The 23,189-nt window shown below is 45.3% G+C and overlaps 1 protein-coding gene and 1 pseudogene across 1 annotated transcript; one reads left to right on the forward strand and one right to left on the reverse strand.

The window, feature by feature from the left end:
- The window catches only part of LOC137162545 (zinc finger protein 208-like), a 220,664-nt pseudogene that overhangs the window by 64,515 nt on the left and 132,960 nt on the right, over positions 1 to 23,189 (reverse strand).
- Positions 1,247 to 20,678, forward strand: LOC137162525 (zinc finger protein RFP-like). The gene is made up of 13 exons (XM_067562411.1): positions 1,247 to 1,748; positions 3,124 to 3,219; positions 4,202 to 4,432; positions 6,014 to 6,036; positions 7,270 to 7,385; positions 9,541 to 9,573; positions 10,302 to 10,334; positions 10,670 to 11,166; positions 11,913 to 12,018; positions 15,343 to 15,386; positions 16,943 to 17,007; positions 17,725 to 17,828; positions 19,337 to 20,678. The coding sequence occupies exons 1-13, from the start codon at positions 1,332 to 1,334 to the stop codon at positions 19,858 to 19,860; spliced, it is 2,289 nt and encodes a 762-aa protein (XP_067418512.1). The 5' UTR covers positions 1,247 to 1,331; the 3' UTR covers positions 19,861 to 20,678.

The raw sequence follows: 23,189 nt of genomic DNA on the forward strand, positions 1-23,189 counted from the left end.
TGGTTTTGTGTTTGTAGTTTTCATCACAATTTTGGAAGTTTTCTGACCTGCTCCAGTTCACAATCACAGTTTACTAAACCAAGGCAACCGACATGTTTCCCTTTGTCCTGAATCAGTGACGCACGATCACAGAGACACTTACGAAAATGAAAGAGAAACAAATTCTACCAGGCATGTGCCTGCTGCTTTACATCCACAGGTACCTACCAGATGCTCCTGGTGTCTCCTTGCTCCAATCAGTTTATATTCCAGAAGCTCCCGGTCCTTTCTGTCTTCAGAATCTTTAAATGAGTCTGGGTTTTTTTTTCCTGAGTGCAGGAAAAAAATATTTTCAATCGCTTGTGTAATTTTTGCTTTGAAAGAGCCGGTTCTTTCCTTTCAATAACCAGTCTCCCTCACTTCATTCCCCCCTCCCCCCGCCAAGTATAAGTGACCTGGATCTGTTTCATTTTCAGGTTTTATTGAAATTAGAGTGGATTGACTGTCATTGAGAAGAAAAACAGATGCCACCAGAGCTGCTGAATGAGCCCGAGTTCCTTTATTTCCTTGTGTTTTGCTTCAGACTGAAAATGTTCCCTTTGGTTTGTGTCGTTATAAAGCTCTCCCCAAACCCAGCCCGTGCAGCTCCCTGGACTTTCAACCTTGAGTTGTCCTAGAAATAGATCATCATAGGGAAACAGACCTGCCTTCGCCCAGGACATAGGGAGGGAGCCATCTTCCCTGCTTGTGACCTGCTTACGCCTCCCTCCCTGTGATGGGCTTTAGCCCAAAGACACAGGAAGGGAGCAGTCTTCCTGTCTTCCCTGCTCTCTGGGTAGGGGGAACTTGCTGCCAAGTTTAACCTATTTTTCTGCCCCCAAGACAGCAACTCAGGCGACAGTGAGGAGAGCCGGCACCAAGACCCCACCACAGAGTTACAGCACACTTCCTGCCGCTGGGACTTTCTGACCCCAGTGATCGCTCCTGCCCCAGCTCCGTTGGGTCCTCCAGATAAACCAGTTGTGCTCCGGCAACATTGCATCACGCTCTGTCCCTTTTGCACTCCTGTTCTCCTGGTTATATCATCAGCTGGGCTCTGCCCTAAAGTTTACACCTGTCTGGACCTTTATTTTGCAGAGACAAGGCGGGTGAGGTAATATCTTTGACGGGGCCAACGTCTCCTGGTGACAGAGACAAGCTGTCACAGGCAGCTGCAGTTCTGAGCTGCGTGACTCACCCCACATAACGTGTTGGTGCAGGAAGAGAAACTCCCATTTCTCGTTCAAGAGTCAGCAGCGCATTGCCAGGAACAGGGAAGTGAAATTAAACTGCTCTCCTGCCCAGGGCGAGCCATGGCTGCTGCGAAGGCAGCACAAAGCCTCCAGGATGAAGCCTCTTGTTCCATCTGCCTGGATTATTTCAAAGACCCGGTGACTCTGGAGTGCGGGCACAATTTCTGCCACACCTGCATCACCCGGTGCTGGGGGAGCTCGGACACAAAGGTCTCCTGCCCTGAGTGCAGATCTATCTTTTCCCAGAGGAACCTCAGGCCAAACAGACAGCTGGCGAACGTGGTAGAAATAGCCAAACAGCTGCATTTGCAATCAGCAAAGGACACCGGAGCGGGTAGAGCTTGTGAGAAACACCAGGAGGCCCTGAAACTCTTCTGTCGAGAGGATCAGTCTCCCATCTGTGTGGTGTGTGACAGATCGAAGGAGCACAGAGCTCACGCTGTGGTCCCGATAGAGGAGGCTTTCCAGGACTACAAGGTAGGAGGGGCTCCCTGTCTAGCAAAACTGGCTGATATTACTACACCTCACTGCATGAAATGTTCTGTGCAGCCGGAAGTACAGGTCCAGACCCAGGGAAGCAGGGGCAGTGGCAGCTTTAAACTTTGAATAGCCCTTGTGCTTCTGGACTAAAACAGCCCCTGGTACGTTTTAGAGGAGATCTCTGGATCCCACGCCTCCTTCACCTCCCTAGAAGGGAAGCTGAGTTTTCGACTGAATGCAAGTGTTCATGGAAAGTGTCTGCTTTCCACAAGAAGGCTGGGTTTTTCATCGGGGGGGCAAAAAAGGTTTTGTTCAAAAATATTTCCGTTTTTGTCCAAAAAATACAAGATTTTTTTTCTTTTTTTGGTTTTTTTTTAATGAAAATTTTCCACAAGGAGAAAAAGAGTCATTTTTTGGCCAGATCTCATTTCATGTACGTTTATTGGTTGTTAACGACATGTGTAGTTCTTCTGCAGTGTGCTTCTTTTTTATGTTTAATAAGTTACCAGCATGTGCTCTTAACTTGAACTTCACCTTAGCAAAGTCTTTTGCCTGGGAGTTTATTTATTTTGCATCAGGGACAGATAAGGGAAGGCCATCACCTGCTAACGAGGAGCTATGGAAAGGATCTTAAATGTGTGTCGCTTTCTGGCTGTTGCTAGAGACAAGTCACCTAAGAGACAACTGCTGATTTTACACCTTACGACCTGATCTTGCAGTGATTCCTTGCTTATCATTATAGAGCTATCACTCCCTGGGCCGGAAGGTCTGTGCTATATCTCCAAGAGGCACTATGCAGAATCTCACCCATAAGTTTTAATTTTGATAAGAAATCTTTTTTTATTATTTATTTAAACTGGCAGCGGGGAGAAGGCGTTCTACCTGGAACTCATGTAGATGTCTGTGAAAGTTCATTTTAAAATTCTTTTCATGTGAAATGTCATCACGTTTTTTTGTGTAAATACAGGATCAACTGCAATATTTACTCTCATTCTCAACTGGGATTTTAATACTCCCATCCTATAGTTACACTAAGCTCTCTAGATCTTAATATTCTGGTCTGTTTATCTTGACTGGAGCATGCAGCTTGGCTGAACTTTCTGTATGTCTAATGCTTGTATATAATATTTGTTGTTTTGCTATTGAATGCATGGCTGACAGATGTACCTTTTTCTTCTATCCAGGGTGACTTAATCTGCTTTGCCTAGCAAAGTTCATATCTTTCTTCATATATAATTGTGATGTGTATGTACATTTTGAAGGGCAAAGCTTGTGAGTGATTCTGTAAGTTTTATCACTGAGTTAATAATTGTCAACCTATAAATAACTCGTAAAAATACCCTCAAGTGCAAGCAACTTTTCTTTGCTCTAGGAACAAATTCAGAGTCGTCTGGAGATACTGAGGAAGGAGATGAAAGACATTGCTGCGCTGAAACTGAATGGGGAAATGACAAGCCAGGAGATGCTGGTATTTACTCCTCAGCAAATGAACCTATGTTGTTATTTTGGGTGCCACTGGAGTTGAACAGAGTAATGTGTGATGCTCCATAATGGATTATCACTTATTTGCGTCCATAAAGTAAATTTTGTCATGGTTCCAAGATGGCCAAAGTGGAGAATGCAGGAGGGTGTTGGATAGTGTTCCTACCTTTTCAGGGCTGTGGGCCAGATGCTACTTTTAGGGTTCCTTTGCAGGTTGCATATAGAAATATACACTCTACAGAATCACACCCTATATGTGGTGGGACTTTGCATGGAGGATGTTATTTTGTAGAGCGGGTCTCAGGCACATGCAGCCTCTCCCGTTAGCTTAAAGCATTTTCATGAAAGCCCTATAGTGACGCAGCTGCATCGGTGCAAACTTTTAAGTATAGACTTGCCCTTAATGTGAGTGAGAAACCTGTTTAGCAAAGAGTGTGACGTGCTGAAATTAAGTTTTAGATATTAAAAGCCTGTTTTGTTTTGTTATAGCCAGCTTGGTCTCTTCCAGCCCTTCTCATTGGTGCTTAAGTTTCAGTTCTTTGCTTAACATTACATCTCTCGTTGCATTACAAAACCATCTCAGTGCTGAATATTAAACTAAAGGGTGAAATTGTCAGCTAACCTACAGGCTGGTGTGTATTCTGTCTCTGTGGAGGCAGCGTACTTGATCATTCTTGCGCGGGGAGATGGTTTGAGAGAGACTCAGGATTGGAAGGGTTGTTGGTTTCACCCTACAAGGAGTAACCAGGGTGGTTGGAAGCCAGGGTGAGGCCTTTGTGCTCTGCGTAGGCTGCTTGTGTCAGGGCTCTGAACCATGGCTGCAAAGCACAGAGACCCCCAGGGTTAGGGCTGGGTGAACCCCCAGAACATCCCAGACTCCTTTGAAAATGTTACTTGTTATGGACTGTCACATATTTCTCTCCACGCCCCTGACCCAGCCTTTCCCCGCTTGTACCTGTTCATCACAGCAACAGACGGAGACCGAGAGGAAGAAGATTCTGTTGGAATTTGAGATACTCCATGAGTTTCTAGAGGAGAAAGAATTGCTCCTCTTGGCCCAGCTGGAAATGCTGGACAAGGAGATACTGAAGAGGCAAGACGAATACACTGCCAGGCTCACACAGGAGATATCTCGTCTCAGCACCCTGATCAGTGAGATAGAGGAGAAGAGCCGGCAGCCAGCAAGTGAATTCCTACAGGTGAGGTTGTGTGAGAGGTACCCCAGAGCCCTTAGTTCAGATGTGCATGGCTGTTTGCTATTGGAATCCAATTTCACAGTATACTGCACTGTAGGAACATACATTATTTTACTCATTAAGGTCCTGTTGGAACAAGATGCTCAGCACTGTGTTTCCCTGATCCAACAAAACACTTTTAAACACATGAGTTTCCCCATAGATTTCATAGATTTTATGCCCAGGAGGGATCATTCGGATAAGCTTGTCTGACCTCCTTCATTACAGGCCAGAGAATTTCACCCAGCAATTCCTGTATCAAGCTCACAATCTTGGCTGACTTAGAGTGTGTTTTTTTAGAAAGACGCCCAATCTGGATTTAAAGGTTGCAAGTAATGGACAATCCAAGAAGCAGTGAAGTGGCCTTCAGTTTTGGACTGTGAGATATTGGAGAGGGTCCAGAGGAGAGTAACAAAAACGATAAAAGGTTTAGAAAACTTGACTTAGGAGGAAAGGTTAAAAAAAAAACCAGACACGTTTGTTCTTGAGAAAAGGAAACTGGGAGGGATACGTTGAAATATGCTAAGGACTGTTACCAAGTGTTTGCCATGTCCACTGAAGGTAGGACAAGGAATAAATGGGTTTAATCAACAGCAAGTAAGATTTAAGTTGGATATTAGGAAAAACTTTCCAACTCTAAGGGTAGTTAATCTCCGGGATGGGCTTCCAAAGTTGGTTATGGAATCCACATCACTGGCGGTTTGTAAGAACAGGCTGGACAAACACCGGTCAGGGATGATCTAGGTTTACTTGGTCCTGCCTCATTGTGGGGGGTTGGACTAGATGACCTCCTGAGGTCCCTTCCAGCCCCACATTTCTACTATTCTAACCCACAGAATCTACATCTGTCATTGTTAAGATTAATAGACCAGAAAAATGGCTAAGTCAATAGCTCAGGTCACGCTTACGTGAACCGTTGTGACCATCGGAGTGAACTCAACCAATCATCTCCCTTTCTGACCAGCTAATTTGCATGCTTTACTTTTGTGGGTTGGAATGAGTCATGTGTCATAAGGGGAACTAGACATGTGTCAAGAGTTCCCACTGGCAGATTAGCCCGCAATTGTATGCTGACTTGTTGAGATACCATGTGTAACTCATGCTTACATGATGTGTCTTTTTCCCCCTCTTGTGGCTGTAAGGTTTATACATATACAGATTTATGAGTCTGGTGCTGCCTTCCAGCTAAGGGACCTGGGAGTAAAATTTTTAAAAGGGACTTAAGGTCTGGATCCTCAAAGGTATTTACGTGACTCCACTCCCATGAATTTCAGTGGGCGTTAAATCCAGATCCTCAAAGGACTTTTGTTACCTATGTCCCATTTTCAAAAGTCCCTCAGGCATTTTTTACCCTAAATCTCATAGACTTTTAAAGAGGCTCAGGATCCTTAGTGTCATGGGGTCGGATTTTCAGAGGTATTTAGGCACCTAAAGATACAGATAGGGATTTTCAAATAAGCAAGTTAGGTGCCTCAGAGCAAGAACGATCGTCAGTATATGGTGTGTGGAACTGAGCTCCCCTCTCTCTCTCTTTCTCCCCTCTAGGACATCAGAAGCACCTTGAACAGGTACATGGCTCCTCTCACTCCCCCTCACAGGTGCAGGTGTTGGGTAAAGGACATGTCTTCTCAGAGTCTAGCCGGGAAGAGTATGGGACAATCTCAGTGGAAGCTCCTAATCTCCCTTCCACCCCAGAATTCTGAGTCTGGCTAGCTAGCTAGCAGGCGGCTAACTACCTACCAATATCTACCTAGGGGTATTGTCTGCTGCCCATCACCATAGTAACTTCCCAGTCAATCATTCCAAACTCCTCCTGGGTTAGTGATGATGTCAATTCGTTTCCGTCTAAGGACTGTTCAGTGCCTTTTTAATCCCGAAGCACAGTCTCCCTGCTCAGGGTTGCAGAAAACAAAGGAATTGTACATGTCAATCGGTACACATCCCAATGAATTTAAAATGTGCTGTGAGACAAAGTGTCATGTTTATCCACATAAATGCATGACTCCTCCCTCCTGTTGGAAAGGGGTCAGTGGATCTCACTCATCCTCCTGCTGGGAGGGACGTTCCCCCATCACAAAAGCCCATTGTTCCCCCATTGTCAACAATTCCAGCAGTGGGGCCAAGGACTGAATGGATCATGGAGAAGGAACGGTCCTGTCATTTTGGCAGAGGCTCCTCCTTCTCCCCATGACATAGGTGAGAGACCCTGGTGGGATGAGGAAGCTTGCAACGTCACTGAGTCAATTCTGTGGATCATTGGGGAATTGAAAAGCCAGATTCTCCACTAGTGTAAATCAGGAAATCCTCATTGGCGTGAGATTCCCAGCTGGTATAAATCAGCCGTAGCTCTATTAAAGGCATTTCAGCCAGACCTCCCTCCCCCACCTTCTGGCGTATGTTGGTCGTGGCTGTATTGCAGTCAATGGAGGCAGATCTGCAGCTGGTGGAAATCCATGGGTCTCTATCGAAGTCAATCTCCAGCTAGTAAAAATGAGCATTACTTCAGTGTCGTTAATGGAACAAAGTCAATTAACATCAGTTATGGATCTGAACCTATGTCTCTCTGGGCTGTTCAATGTATCATCTTTGATTAGAATTAAATTCACTTTAGAAAAAAAGGTTGTTTTGGGGTGGGGGAAGAGGGGTTAAAGAATTTAAAGAATTTCAGATTTAGAAAAAAAGGGATTTTTTAAATCAAAAAAAGTCTCCAGAATTCTTTTCCTCCACACTGCATTTTTACTGTAGTTGTTACTCTTGTTGAAATCAGTTAACAACAAATAACAGGCCATTTTTCTCTCTAGATGTGAGACGGAGAGGTTTCAGAATCCAGCATCCCATTCTCTGGAACTGAAAAGGAGAGTCAAGGAATTCTCTCAAAAGCACACATTTCTGGAGAACGCGCTGAGTAAATTCAAAGGTAACACACTCTGGGACCGTTCTTTGCCATGATGTACTTGTATAGGCCCCAGTCAGGGATCAAGGTCTAATTGCTCTAGCTATTGTACACACATATGAGATGAAAAGAGTCCTCCAGAGAGCTCGGAGTCATGTCACTAGCTTACAGGTTATTCATGGTCTCCCTTGTAGAAACCCATGAGAACCCTGGCCACACGTCTCTCCCGTTTTGCAAGGACACCACGTGGGGTTGGGCTTCCAAAACAGCTACAGGCTCGCTCTGGAGGTAACCAGAACTTCCTGCCAGTTGGCCGAGAAACTTTTCTGTCGAGCAGCTAGTCACAAAAGAAGGTCAGCACAACATGAGATGCAGCATGGTCTAGTGGACCGAGTCTGGGATTAAACAGGGGCTGCTGTGGTTTCAACCTGCCTCTGACAAAGCCTCCATCTGAGGATTGGATCACTTCTCTTTCCTGCCTCATCTGTACATAGGGATAATAACTTTCCTGACTCAGCAGGGGCAAAGGGGAGGAAGTGATGCTTAAGACAAATTTTCCAGTATTTTTTTTTCCTATGGGAGTTAGATGCCCAGTCCCAATATGCAAGAGGCACCCAGCTCCCCTAAGCTACTTTGAAAATTGAAGCCCAAGCAGTTAGTAGTTTGCAAAGCACTGTACAGATGCCAAAATTCACTAGATTGTAGGAGCCTGGGAACCCCATGTCCCCCATCTTATCTGGATTATTTCCCCTTCCAAGCAATTATCTGTCTGCAACAATGCCTGGATCCCAGCACAGACAGTTAGGGAGCAGAGCGGGGGCAGATATCGTTGTTGGGTTTTTTTTCTCCTCCCATGGAAATTTTCAACAAAAGCAAAAATGTATGCAACATTTGCCCTGAAAAAATGTTGATTTTTTCATACAAAAAAAATCAAAGAAATATATCAGTCGAATAAAAAAATATTTAACTTTGGAAATATTGCTGCAGTGTTTCATGGAAGGTGTAGTTTGGATGCCACAGGCTCTCATTCTCCCCATGGGCTGGGTTTCCTGAGCAGACTTCCTCTTGGGGAAGGGATGTGATGTGTCATGACGTCCCTGGCTGTGGTGCATCCTGGGAGATGTAGTCTAGTTCAAGAGCCTATCACATAAAGGATAACAGGAACATGAGCAAACCAAATTACAATTCCCATGAGGCACCAGAGCAGTATTTTTGGCCAAAATATTTTCGGATATTCAGATTTTCAACAAATTGAAAATTTCTATTGCCACTTTTTGTGAAAACTTTCATGTGCTCGAAAACCCAATTTTCCATTGAAAAGTAATTTTGATGGAAAGTTTTTGACCCGTTCTAGTGGGGCAGGAGTATGCGGTGTGCCTCTAGTCACCACTAGAGGGAGGATGTTTCTGACTCTGAGAGGAGAGGCTAGTTCCATGTGCACAGGGTGCAACGGACCCTATCTGTCTCCAGTTGTGATCAGCCCATAAAAGCTTGTATAAAACAAGCCACTTCCCAGGGAGGGTAGAACACTATGTCTGTGAGGGAGCTCTGCAAAGGAAAGAGAACTCACTCCGGATCCAATTTCCAAAGCCCTTTGCCTGCTGCCACAGCTTTTCAGCTTTGTCTTCTGAGCACGACCAAGCCAAACAGTAGCGAACACTGATTCTTACAGCCCACATCCCCAGAGGTCAATAATAATTACCCCAGGGATTCTGAGGACAGAATTCTGCCCTTCATCATGGTACAGCCTCAGTTGCTCTCTGACTATCTTCATGGGGTGAAGATTTCTGAGAGCAGAGCCTTTCATCCAGCAAAGGCAGAACGAGATTCAATGGCTGCAAATTGAAGCTAGACAAATTCAGCCGGGAAATAAGGCCCACATTTTTAACAATGATAATTAATCACTGAGGCAATTACCTATGGACATTGTGGGTTCTCCATCTCTTGGAAGATTTTTAAATCAAGACTGGGTGTCTCTTTCCAAAGATGCACATACTGGTTTACCCAGAAATTATTGACTTCATGCAGCATGATTGGGTGAAATTCTCTGGCCTGGGTTATGCAGGAGGTCAGACGGCCAATTTTGGACTCTACTCCAAAGAGCTTACAATCTACAATAGGAATGAATGAGAACAGCTGAGATTTCACCTCTTCCACTTTTTTCTCCCTTCCCTTCTAGAGACTCTGTCATCTGAACCAAAGTTGGAAAAAGGTAAATTTCTGGAGCTAATGGGGGGAATACAGTTACAGGGCGGGGAAATGACTCTGAATCCAAAGCAATTTTTAAAAACAAAATTCCAGAAAAAAATATTCATTTTCAGTCAGTTGGAGTGTTTTGTTTCAATAAATATGAAATGTTTCATTTTGATTTTGGCACCATTTTTTAATATAAAATGAAGAACATTTTGGAACAAGAAGTAATTTCAAAATAAAAACATCTAAACTTTTTTCCCCTGAAAATGTTGAAATGGGACATTTCCAACCCCTCTATTTTCCCCCCCAAAAAATAAAATTTCCCCGAAATCAATACAATTTTGTGAGAAAGTTCAATTTACTCAAAATGGAGTTTTCTGACAGAAAACTATTTCAAGGAAAAATTTCCAACCAGTTCTAGAAGTGACTTTCCCAAGGTCACACAGTAAGTCAGTAACAGAGAGAGAAATAGCATGCAGGACTCCCAAACGCCAATCCCTTGCTCTTACCACTAGTTCATTCTGCCTTCCTCTTGGCAGGGGTCAGGGTATCAGAAAAATCAAGTAATCCTAAATACTGTTTTGCTTTGTTAATGCTGTCTCAGTAGAAAGAGCTCTGTGGATTTCTTTGCATTTACATCAGCCCTCTTTTATATACAGTTAATCTGCAGTTATGTTTGTTAAAAACAGAAATGTCTTGGTAAAGTTGACAACAGCTATACTGAAAGTGTTTCACTTTTTCTCCCAGGAGTGACTCAATCTGGAAAGCAGGTGGACAAAGGTAAATTTTGGGAACCGATGGCATAATTGAGTACTGTATTATACCCAGGCAAAAAAAAAAAAACAACCCAGAGGTAATTCAGCCAGTCATCATTCACTCCCTCCAGTTCATTTGCAATCCCATTGGTTGAAATGAGTCAGCAAATGATGTCACAATGATGCTACTCAGGCTCTTCTGTCTGTAGCATCAAACAGGCACTGTCTGATCTCCCTGTAAGAGACTGGATTTTCTGATTCACTCTCCAGCTGGGGCAGATTCTGTCACTGACCTGATCAAACCCTCCTCCCAGGGCTGAGATCTGCCTCTAACGCTCTGATTCTCCCTCTGCCCCCCAGCGAATGTGACTCTGGATCCAGACACGGCTCATCCCCAGCTCGTCCTGTCTGAGGATCGGAAAAGCGTGAGATGGGGACATGCATGGCAGGACATGCCGAGCAACCCTAGGAGATTTGATCCCGTTCCCTGCGTGCTGGGCTGTGAGGGATTCATCTCAGGGAGACATTGCTGGGAGGTGGAGGTGGAGGGGAGTGGCTGGGCTGTGGGGGTCGCCAAAGAGTCTGTGAGGCGAAAGGGAGGGGTCAGCCTGGAACCAGAGGAGGGGATCTGGGCGGTGGGGCAGCTGAACGCAATTCAGTACGTGGCTCTCACTTCTCCTTGGACCAGCCTGCCTCTGGATAGGAGACCCAGGAAGATCAGGGTCACCCTGGACTACGAAAAGGGGCTGGTGGCATTTCTCAACACTGAGAACAAGACTCAGATCTTCACTTTCGTAGCAGGCACTTTTGCTGAGAGTCTCTTCCCATTCTGCTGGGTGGCGGACAAAAGCTCCAAGGTCAGAATGTGTCACTGAACCCCGAGATGCAGTATCCCTCTTCCCCCAGGATCTAGCTCTGACATATGTGCTGTAGCATCTCAGTGCAGCCTGCTGGTGGAAATGTAGTCTGTCCTACCCAGCTTCTTTTAACCACAGCAGTATCTGGGCACCCAAGCCATCCACAGCTCCAGCTGGAGCTCAGAGAGAGCCCACAGTGTCTCTAACGCTTGCAGACCATTCATGGTCCAGACAGTTGCAGTATATAGGAGTCAGAGGGTGGGGACAAAATCCGTCCCTCAGACGGAGGGGAGGGCATCTTTTATAAGGGGAGAGATTAGAAGTGGGGAAACAAAGAGTGACGGAAAAGGATGTTTGTAGAAGGAAATATGAAAGGAAAATGTGTAGGAGGAAAAAAGGATGAGGGAGAATATAAATTCTTTGGAGCAGGGACTGTCTCTCACTGTGTGTCTGGGCAGTGCCTGGCACGATGGGGCCCAGGTCTCAGCTGGGGCAAAGACTGTCTCTCATGGGTCTGGGTGGCACCTGGCCCTGTCGTGAGTCCCATGTTTTCCCTGCTTTGGTGAGATCAAGTGGCAGAATTCTCTTTTGTCCTTGCTGCTCGCACAAATGTTCCAAGTCCAAAGCCAACTTGTCTTCATTTTAGGATTCATGTTTACTAAGTCTGAATAAAATCCATATTTTTAAATACACGTATTTTCTCTTGTGCTTCCCTTCCCCACATCTGTATTGCTGGGCTTTTGCAGGATGGGGACATAACTCCAGTTCCTAGATTCACCAGACAGGACTCTGACTCTAGCACCGATGGGGAACCAAGCAAACTTGGCGAGGATCGCTGGGCGGAATATTGGGGTGAGGGCAAAAGTTTCTGAGCAAAAAGTTTGACTCTTCATCCAAAAATGAAAAAGTTTCAGCCACTGAAAACCCTGCAACGTTTGGTTTTCCCCTGAAAATGTTCAGCTTCAAGTGAACACATTCAGGGTTTGTTTTCCTGGGCACGTTGCCGAGGAAAGCAGACACGGCTTACAAAAAAAATTTCTTGCAATGAAAACCCAAGTCTTCCCTAGGGGGCAAAAAATTGGGAGAGGGACTTTTTGCCCTGCCCTGTTACCAACATAGATTCCTAGATTTGAAAGGCCGAAGGAACCATTAGATCATGTTGCCTCATCAGCTTTCTGCATTGCACAGACCAGAGAATTCACCCAGGGGCTTTTGCATCCAGCTGTGTGATAAGGCCATAGATACAATTGCTCAGCCTTCACCTGCCCCCACCACCAGCTTCACTTTCCCCCCTCAGCTCCCTGCTTCTCCTCTATCATCAAACTCCACTCCCCCCTCCCCACAAGTCCCTTCTTCACACACACTCCCCATCACTCCCACACCCCATAGAACAGCCAGTCCCAGTTCTCCCCCAGCACCCAGGCTCCTCATCAGATGTCACCCTTCCCTCCTGGCCCTCACCACCTTCCCCTTGCCCCACTGATTGTCAGTTGCTGTCTAGAGTGTGGTTGAGGTGCCTGGCCAGGGTGTGGATGAGAACCCAGCTGTGGAGAGGGTGGCTGGGAAGCTCTCAGCCAGCTGGGGAAGGGGCTGGCCAGAGGGGGGCGGTGGCGACTGGTCCAGCTGGGGAAGGCGGGAGTGGCTATATTAAGGGGGGTTGATGAGCCCACTTGGGGGGCTGGCTAGAGTGGGGGTGAGGGATCCAGCAGTTGGGGGATCAGGCTAACATGGGGTTGAAGGGCCCAGCTGCTGGGGAAGCTGACTGGCATGGGGGTAAGGGGATGGGTGGGAGGATGGCTGGCCGGAGTTCAAGTGAGGCGGGGTTGGCCAGAATTGGAGGAATGGGCCATGCTGAGAGGCTGGAATGGAGACAAGGGGCCAGGCGTGGTGTGCAGTGTGGCCTACAAAAGCAGCAGAGCATGTGAGCCTCTAACTTTCCTCCCTTGACAGGGGAGGATTAAGTGTGGAAATTTCCAAGGACCTTAAGGGAGCTAGGCCGGGAGAGGCAGGCACCCAACTCCCCTCGGCCTTTCTGACAATTCCAGTCTGACCAGAACTCGGGGGGGGCAGTCCCAGCTGGCTGAAGTGAGGGCAAAAAGCCCAAGGATGCTGCCCTGGGTGCCAGGAGCCTGGCTGAGGATGAGCTGGCTGAAGTGGGGTGAAGGCCCCGCTAGCCCGAACCCTAAAATCACTGCTTCACCCCTGTCGTCCTGGGTGACCAAATGGTGCTTTGAATGGAAATCAGGCTTAGCCGATTTTCACGAAAATCATTAGAGGCAGGTTCTGCCCACCGGTGCCTAGAAGGTGCCTCAAAATTTTGCAATTGACCAGTTGTTGTTTTCTAAAGTCCTCACTTTACACACAGCCAAGCAGAGAAACGCCGTGGAGTTACGCATAGGTCCAGCCCTCAGCTCGCTTGGCCAGTTAAGGCTGCACAGTCACCTTAATTTTCCCCGCGGGAGTATATGCACTGTGATACAGTCTTTAATGATCACATAGTGTTTGCTTCCACAGGCAGCCCCTGCCTCATTCTATTCCATTGCCTCCAGCCTGTCCCTCCCCCAGTCTTCCCCCACCCCATTCTCCTCACCTAGACATTTCCAGTCTTTCCCTCATTTAAGCTAGTCTCAGTCTCTATTTTCCTCACCTAAGCCAGTCTCAGCATCCACTCATCAGGCTTCTCAAACCAAGGCCCAGTCTCCCTCTGGACTGCCCATCCCAGTCTCTTTACCCAGCCACTTCCAAGTCCTCCCATCCTTCCTGGCATAGAGGAAGATGTAGGCCCCATTCTGATCTCATGAACTTTGACAAAACATTGGAGTAACACCAGTGGACTCAGAGGAGTCATTCTGGATTTATATAGATGTAAACAAGAACAGGGTCTGATCCATTATTTTAGAGCCTCCAGATAAATGAATCTTTACAACCCCTGGATGGTTGCAGGGAGAGAAACACCAATTTGTTTTTAAAAGCTCAGCCCGCTCCTAGGAACAAGGAAGTGAAAAAGACATTCCACTTTTAGATCGCGTTCCAACGCGGGCTGTGGAAAGGCCTTGGTACGTGAATCAACAGCCGGGTTCGAAATCCAAGCAACACTTTAACCAATAATAATAACACTGAGTTTGTAAAATGTTCTTCTCCCCAAGGAAAAATCTTTTTAGCTGACAGCACCCAGACCACAGAGAACAGCAGGAATGGGGAAGGGGAATTTTTAAAAGAACCTCTCTCCATTTTCCAGTGGAGGAAGAGGTTTTCTATTGGTCCCTGTAACACAGCTGAAGCTGGCTTCTCACACTCTGCCCTCTCCCACTATCGGCAGGCCTGGGTCGTCTCTGCATGGTACCCCTGTTAGAGCAGCGTAGCTATGACTTTGTGGGCAGCAGGATGGGCTGTCTGTCTCAAGCACAACCCCATCTGAAATCCTGGGTAAGTACTTTGGCCGGCTAGCCTATCCTGGCATCATTGCTACTTTTAGCCTGCTGGCTTAATCAGAGCCAGCATGGGTTTGCGTGAGCTGGAACTGAAACCTGCAGCTGCAGTGTAGACATACCCTCAGCCGGTTCAGATTCATCCCTAGTGGATCTTTGTTAATTTCAGAGGTGTTGCAGCGGGGGGGAGATTTGACTCTTCAGATACACTTTTCAGTCGTTTCTCCCCCAAGCCTCCCAGGAGCTGGTTGTCTGACAAAATTACACAATGCAGCCTAAAGGAAACGCAGCAGCAAACACAAAAACAACATGCCCAAAATGCTTTTAGGGAAGAAAACACCCAGTTGCTGGGTAAGACTCAGGCCATGTCTGTGACCAGGAGATTGCAGCTGATCGTCTCTCTTTTACACAGAAGGAACAGTGGCTTCTGAGAATCCATCCGAAACCCGCCAATAGAAGGCTGCTTGTTCCATCCTCGTGATTTGTATATAAGATCCAGTGTTCGCAAATCAAGGACACAACATTTGCTGCTCCTGCACCACCCAGTGCTTGGAAAATTTACCTAGAAACATCTTCTGTCCTTGGTGCAGAAAAACCTGGCCGAATGCCGTAGAGCTGGGCAGATCATTCTTTTTGCAATCGGCCAAAGAGCCAGAAGCAGAGAGAGTGTGTGAGAAAAACCAGGAGGGGATTTGCTTTGTTCTCTGAAGCGAGGCCAACAACTCACCTGTGTGATCTGCACGAAGAGCCCATGTTACAGCTCCCACCAAGGCAGCTGCTGAGCAGGGCAAGGTAGGACATTGCTAGTGAGTGAAACATATTATACTAAAAACTTCCAGTAGCAAATCAAGTAACTAAATGGGGGATCTGCAACACATTTAAAAAATCTCTACATATTTGCTGTGTCCTGTGTTATTTATCTTATCAGAGTTAGAATGATGGGATAATTGCTTGGATGATTGCTAGGATTTCACCGATAAAAGGAAAATCAGCTCCCGATGTCTCCCTAGCAATCCAGAATTTAGAAACATTATCAGTAAGTTTGTTCAATTCCTTTCAGACTGATCCTTCTCTCTTTGCAGTCTCCTCTTGACTACAAGAACAATGCCTTTTGTGCTCCTGCTGTCTGGGTTGGTTGTTTTTTAGATCTTCATAGTTCCCATATAGTCCTTTGTCTGTTCTTTATCCATAGATATTTTTACTTCTGTGCCAACTGTTCTAATTTCTTCTCTGTATCTTTGTTGGGAAAGGAACCCAACACCTCTGCTATTTTTGAACCATCGTTAACGCAGAGCTGGTGGAATTATTCAACGTGAAGCACCTGGTCTATAAACATAACCCCTATTTTTGCAGTCATGAATTATCCACGGATAGGGCTTGCGGTGTCTATGAATCTGTTTGTTATTTAAACTCCATGGATTCATAGATACCAAGGAACCACTGTGAGCATGACGTCTGACCTCCTGTATAACACAGGCCACATAACTTCCCTGAAATAAGTCTTGTTTCAGCTAGAACATAATTTCCAGAAAAACACGTCCAGTCTTAATTTAAAAAATTGCTAGTGATAGAGAATCTACCCATACCCTTAATAAATTCTTCTAATGGTTAATTATCCTCACGTTTAAAAACGAACACTTTATTTCCAATCTAAATTTGTCCAGTTTCAGCTTCCAGCTATTGGATCTTCTTCTGCTTTTGTCTGCTCGATTAGTTATCTGTTAGTTATTTGGCTAAAGGTTTGTGTGAATTAATTTTAGCCTCTGTGTCCCTGTATCACCTCAGATCTCAGCGCAGTTCCAAATGAGCAGGGACCAGCTCCCTGGGGGAGGGCGTGGTTCTAGTGCATTTATCTCTGTGAGACACATTTTGACCGAGGCCTCATCCCAGCTTGTCAATTTTTGCATCTCCAGTTGTAGGCCCAAATTTGTAAGTGACTCCAAAACTCAGGTTGGAGGGTGCACATGGGCCTTTTATTTGCACGTGGAGCTCGGATTGCTCGTGCAGAGGTTGCTGTGAGTAGTCCAGGTTCGTTATTTGCTTTGGGTGCCTTGTGATTGGACACCTCAATCACATGGTTTTGTTTCTGTTCAGTGGGTAAATGACTTCCTAAGATTTACAAATAGGGAGTGTCTATTGTAGAGAAAACATTCTCAATGCCCCAAACCCTAATCAATGGAGTTCTGAGAATTAACAATGGGAATGGAGAGATTAAATCATAGATCTGAATCGACCAGCTACTAGCAACTGGGAGTAGTGACAAAAAATGAGCTTCTTCTCAAGCAGGAGGTGTCCATAATATGTGACATGTAGAACTGAGCTCCCTTTTCTCTCTCTCTCCCTTGTAGGACGTCAGAACCACCTTGAGCAAGTACGTGACTCCTTCTCGCCCCCCTTGCACTTCACGAGGCAGGTAAGGGGCTTGGGCGGAGGCTGAAAGATACAATCGGCGTTGCCAACTCATGATTTAGTGCACATCTGGTGGTGATCTTTTATGTTTTTGGGGGGTGATATTTTGTGTTTTTTTCTTAAAGCCCCCGTTCCTGGAGTCATGTGATTACATTAAAATCTTTTTAAAAAGGGCAATTTATAGTTCTTGCGGTTGCAGAGAAAAGCTTTAAAAATATGCCCCCTAGAAGACAGGGAATAAGCCGCTGTCCAAAGGGAACAGGGATGGACATTTTGCCGAGTCTTTGTGTGGGAATGGCGGTGAAAAGGCTCCCTGTTATTTATATTGCCATAGCACCCATAAGCCCAGCTGAGATCAGGACCCCATTGCATACACACATAGTAAGAGACAGTCCCGGCCCTGGAGAGTGTATAATCCAATGAGACAAGCGAGACACAAGGTGGAAGGGGAAGTGACTTGCCTTTAATCACACAACAGGTCAGTTGTAGAACAAGGAGTGGAAGCCAGGTGTCCAGATTCCCAGTTTAGTTCTCTTTTCCACTGGTCCCGCACACCGCCCCCCCTTTGTGGGTCTTTCCCCATCGCTCCCCCAACCTGGAGAGAACTTGCAGACTCATGCCAGGTCCAGGAACAGATGGGCCCCTGGATGTTTTGATACCACTGGAAGCGAGCAATGAGATGAAGATTAATAAATGTGTGCGGGTGTTTTGCCTTCTCTAGCTGTGAGGCGGGGAAGGTGTTGGCTGCAATGGCTCTTTCTCCTGAACCGAGGCAGAGGACGCAGGATTTTTCCTTTGACCCCCAAACCCTAAAGCAGTTCAAAGGTAAGGCACACAAACCCTGCAAAATTTTCACACACACACACACACACACAATCATTTTCATTGATTTTATTTTATTATTGGAAAATGAAAACTCAAAAAGTTTTCAGTTTTTGGCAACTCAGTTTTATGAGTTTTCCCTCTCTCCCATCCTGAAAAAAAACTTTACATGGTAAGATTTTCATTTCCTGGCCAGCTCTACTCATCAGTTACCACAAAGAATTGCTCATAGAACCATAAAAATGTGGGGCTGGAAGGGCCCTTAAGATGCCATCTAGTTCAACCCACCTCACTGAAGCACGATTGGGTATACTTAGACCATTCTTGACAGACATTGTCTAACCTGTTCTTAAAAACCTCTAAGGAGGGGGTGCTAAAATCTAAAATGATTGGATGACATTAACTCTTCTTTCGAACCAGGTAGAGTCCACAGGATATGAGATACTTTGTCCATTTCTGATTAGTCGCAGTATATCTGCGTCAACTATCCCACCTTACTTAAAAAGATGCTATGCCCAGTGGATGCACAGGTGCCCTCATGCACGGAGCCAGTGTGTCTATCGAAACTCACCTCCTACGTCTAGATCACAGGTGTACAGCACTGGTGGGTGTGCTGAGGCAGCATATTTATTATGTGTGGTGAAGTTCAGAACTGTGTATGCATGCACTTTTAAAATTATGGTTTATTGTTCACATTTTCTTAACTCCCCTCTCGATGCAATGTTCAGTTCTACATGTTTATGGCTATGGGCTGAGGACTTGTGTCAGCCCCTAAAGACATAAAGAGCAGGGGCAGAAATCCTTGATCCTAGGAGGGATAGAAGAAGGGAAAGATGGAAGAGTGGATAGAAGGGGCAGAGTTAAGGTTATCTGAGGGTATGTCTGCACTGCCTAGGTTGCAAGGATCGATGCAGGGGGATCGATTGAGTGGGCTGTGGAGACCCTTTCACTCGATCCCAGAAGTTCTCTCTGGCCAATGCAATAAATACATCCCCCCAAAAAGAGTAAGGCTCCGTCAACTGGAGGGCGTCTCCTGTTGACGCAGAGCAGTGGAGACGCTGCAGTATGGCAACGTAAGTAAGTCGACAGGAGATAAACAAGCTACAGTATATAGCTTGCATATCTCCCTTCGACAGCTGGCAGCAGTGTAGACCAGGCTTGAGTGACCATCACTTTTAATGTTCTGCCTTTTCAATGTTTCTTGCTTTTAAAACACAAATATAAAAAGTCCCTGTACACTGCTTGCATTCTCACTTCTGAATGTCCTAGTTTATGAACATTGGCCATTGATAGTTCCAGCATCCCTGCTAAGCCTTTAACATCTAAGAGTCTGGTATGAACGTTCAGCCTTACCTTTCACCTAGAAAAAGATGTTGCTGCTGGCGGCACATTGAGTGCATCCAATTGTAGATGATTATATTGTACCAATGTCTGACCACTTGATATTCTATCCGACCTTCCCCCAGGCTGATTTCTGCCTCTAATGCTCTGATTCTCTCTCTGTCATGCAGTGAACATAACTCTGGATCCAGACACGGCAGGTCCTGAACTCATCCTCTCCGAGGACCTGAAAGGTGCCAGATTTGGAAAACCAAGTCTTGAGATGCCTGACTGTCCTAAGAGATTTGACACTGATCCCTGTGTGCTGGGTCGAGAAGGATTCACCTCCGGGAAACATTACTGGGAGGTGGAGGTGGATGGGAGGCTCTGGACTGTGGGTGTTGCCAGAGAGTCTATAAGGAGGAAGGGACATATTATCTTTCGACCCAACACAGGGATCTTGGGTTTGCAGAAATATGATCATCTCTGCGTGGCGCTCACCAGCCCTTCCAACACCTTAGTGTCCCTCAAGAAGAACAACAATGAGTTTGGAGTCTATCTGGACTATGAGCTGGGGCAAGTGTCATTTTACGACCTCAGCAACAAGAAGCTGGTTTTCACTTTCCCACCGGTCTCTTTCAATGGGGAGAGAGTTTTCCCTTACTTTTGTGTATTGTTGTCCTACATAAAACTGTCCCCAGAGGGTGATGTGTAGCTGTGCTCCCAAGAAACTGGATTATCTGGCCTCTGTTGTCATAGTCTGTATGATCCTAGAAGTTCTTGCTGAACCTCTTCTAACTTCCATTTTTCTAGGCTCTATGACCCTGGAGGATTACAATATTCTTGCTGAACCTTTTCTAGCTTCCATTGTCCTAGACTCTATGACCCTGGAGGATTACAATATTCTTGCTGAACCTTTTCTAGCTTCCATTGTCCTAGACTCTATGACCCTGGAGGATTACAATATTCTTGCTGAACCTCTTCTAGCATTCATTTTCCTAGGCTCTATGACCCTGGAGGATTACAATATTCTTGCTGAACCTCTTCTAGCATTCATTTTCCTAGGCTCTATGACCCTGGAGGATTACAATATTCTTGCTGAACCTCTTCTAGCATTCATTTTCCTAGGCTCTATGACCCTGGAAGACAGCCACTTTCCTGAAGAGCTGCTTCTAGCTACCTCCTTAGTTTCCATGCACTGGGAGGATGCCCATGTTTCTACACAGAAAATCCTAGCCTCTAAATTACGGTCTTTATGACCCCATAAGGAGTGCAGTGTTCTTGCAGAGTCCCATTTCACTTCCTATTTCCTAGTCTCTATCATCCTGTCAGACTCCCATGTTCCTTCAGAACCCCTCTAGCTCTCTCTCTGCAAACTGGATTATCCTGACGTACAGAATATGGTGTATTTTAATGGCAGAAATTACAGGAAAGAAAATCCTGAGTTAAAACTATTTCTTTTTCAACAGATCTTGCTTTAAGCATATTGTATCAGCCGAGGGAATCTCAATTAAACCTATATTACCGTTGTGACAGATATTGCAAACACACTCAGCGTCTTTGGGAAAGATTGTTTCAACCTGATACATGTTATCTGTACACTTGAGCCAGAGCTTGAACGTATGAAAACTTCAGAGACTATTATACTGAGATGGGCCAGACAACATTGACCCATAGTATATTCATAGACCTTTGTATCAATATGTGTAATTGTATGGTCCAGGATCACTGGGTTGATTTCCTGGGGACTCTGGAAGCACTAGGGAAGATTAATGCAAAACCCTATGCTTAGTTACGCAGATTCCCAGCCTTTGAAGGCTTTGCCCCCTGGTGACAGGGGCACTGGCTAATTTTACCTGTTTCAGGAGCTTGAGAACAAATTTTGGGGTATAAAGGGTGAGTTTAAACAGACTCCCTCATTTGGATCCAACAAACTGACATGAACTTTTAAACAATAGGTCTAATCCCCAGAAGGGGTGGAAAGGCTAGCACCTGCCAGGGTCTCCGTAGGACTGATGGGAGACCTCTGGGAAGCAGAAGTATGTATTCAGACTTGTTATTGCTTTATTGATCTGTTTTCTCTGTAAGGCTTTTGTTCTTAAATAAATGTACTTTGCTCCATGCAAACTGCCTAATCACTGGTACGCTGCTTTTTAACCCTTGAAAGAAACAGAGCAAACCTGATCCCCTATCTTTTCTCCACTGTTCAATGGTACGATAGAAAGGAAAAGCACGGAAAAAACATTGGCAAGATGTTAAAGATCCATCATGGAATGGATTTCACTAACCTCTATCCTCTATTCATTCAAGTAGAAGACTGAGCCAATAACAGCAGTAAATGCGACATGAAATAAATGTGAGGTGAGTGAATGGGAAATTCCATTGAGACACGCAGAATAAGACATGCTTAGCAACCATCACATCACAAGCTTTTCTGGATGGGGAATTGGTGAGTTGTGTTTTCTTTTCCCAAAATATTTATTACATTTCTTTGTGTCATTGATTTTTCCTTGTTGATCAGTATCTGGTAGAAAGATGCCTGATTTTGCAATACATATTTATTCCTATTTTTCATGTTATTCTATCAGAATCCTTTCCCAACATCACCCCTGTAACCTACACATCTATTTTTTAATGTAGGATCATAATTTAAAATGTCATGACCATAAATAACATGTTGGTGCAAATATAAAGACCAACGTCTCCCTGAGAAGAACATTTGCAGATCCATGCAATAAAGTGCAAACCATGGCCCTAAAACTAGTCGAATTATTCACTGGGAATGCTACTCATTACCAGTTAAGCACCTTGTTGAAGTAACAAGTCATTTGTGAATCAACCCTGATTTTCTATGCATGCTCTTACATAAGTATCAGCTCAATAGTTTGGAACCATGATTTTCATACTCTGGACTGTTTGTGTTAACGTGTCGCTGTTCACTTCTTCTGTTGTTAACCCAATAACCAGCCTCTGGGCTTGTCTACATTTAAAATGCTACATTGGCACAGCGCTTCCATATAGGCACTACCTATGCTTATGATGGGAGGGATTCTCCCGTCAGCATAGTTAATCCAACTCACTGGAGGTGGTAGCTAGGTTGATGGAAGAATTCTTCTACCAACGTGGCTACGCAGGAATTTAGGTCAGGTGAATTACACCACTCAGGGGTGCGGATTATTCAGACTCCTGAGCGACATCGTTAAATCAACCTAATTTCAAGTGTAGACCAGGCCTGTCTTTGATATTTTCATGTACTGCATTTCCAAAATCACAGTTTCCAGCCAATGCGTGCAGAGCTCTCATAACACATTCAGTATTTCCCCCCCAGTTCTTGGATTCTCAGGTGAAAACATGCTTTTTCATAAACCATCTTTCTCTGAGGCATAAAGCATGCATCAAACATAGCCAGAACCCTTCCATGGTCATCTGTCTTCAGTAAAGTCAAAAGATTTAAAGATATGCTCTGCTTGCTTCCCCATAGAGTAAATTAAAGAAGATACCCGTGTATCTCCCCTTTCTCGGTGGAGTTGGTTTGCAATTCAAAATCTTGCAAAGTACTGTTTGCAGTCTGCCTATTGTGAAGGCTGAGCAATACTGAAGTTCTCCTGGGGCACTGAAGAACAGCCTGTTGATGAAATCCTGCAAACTTTGTTGCTGTTCTCCTTGTGTGTGTGTCCTTAATTTACTCCTGACACCATGTCATGTCCCTGCACCAGATCTGGCCTGGCCAAAGAGCTTTTTTATACACACCAGCTGTGTTCATCGTAAGGTCCTTCAATGCTTTGCCAGCTATGGCTGAGGTTTATTTAAATAAGGTATTTTATACACTGTGACACCTACTGTTGAAACGGTTTAGCATTCGATACATACTGGTACATGAGCACCGTTTTTCTTTGAGAACGTGCAGGCGGTGAGGGTGAACTCAGACCCAGATCTCATCTCACAATCACAGTGGCTCCACCTACTTCCTCTGTCATTCAAATACAGCTACACCTAACACAGTGACTGCAGCTGGAGGACAAGCAGATAATTCCAGTGACTATT

Source organism: Emydura macquarii, unplaced genomic scaffold (assembly GCF_026122565.2).
Source record: "Emydura macquarii macquarii isolate MOO-44397 ecotype Brisbane River unplaced genomic scaffold, CSIRO-AGI_Emac_v2 contig_2428, whole genome shotgun sequence".
NCBI classification, from domain to species: domain Eukaryota; kingdom Metazoa; phylum Chordata; order Testudines; family Chelidae; genus Emydura; species Emydura macquarii.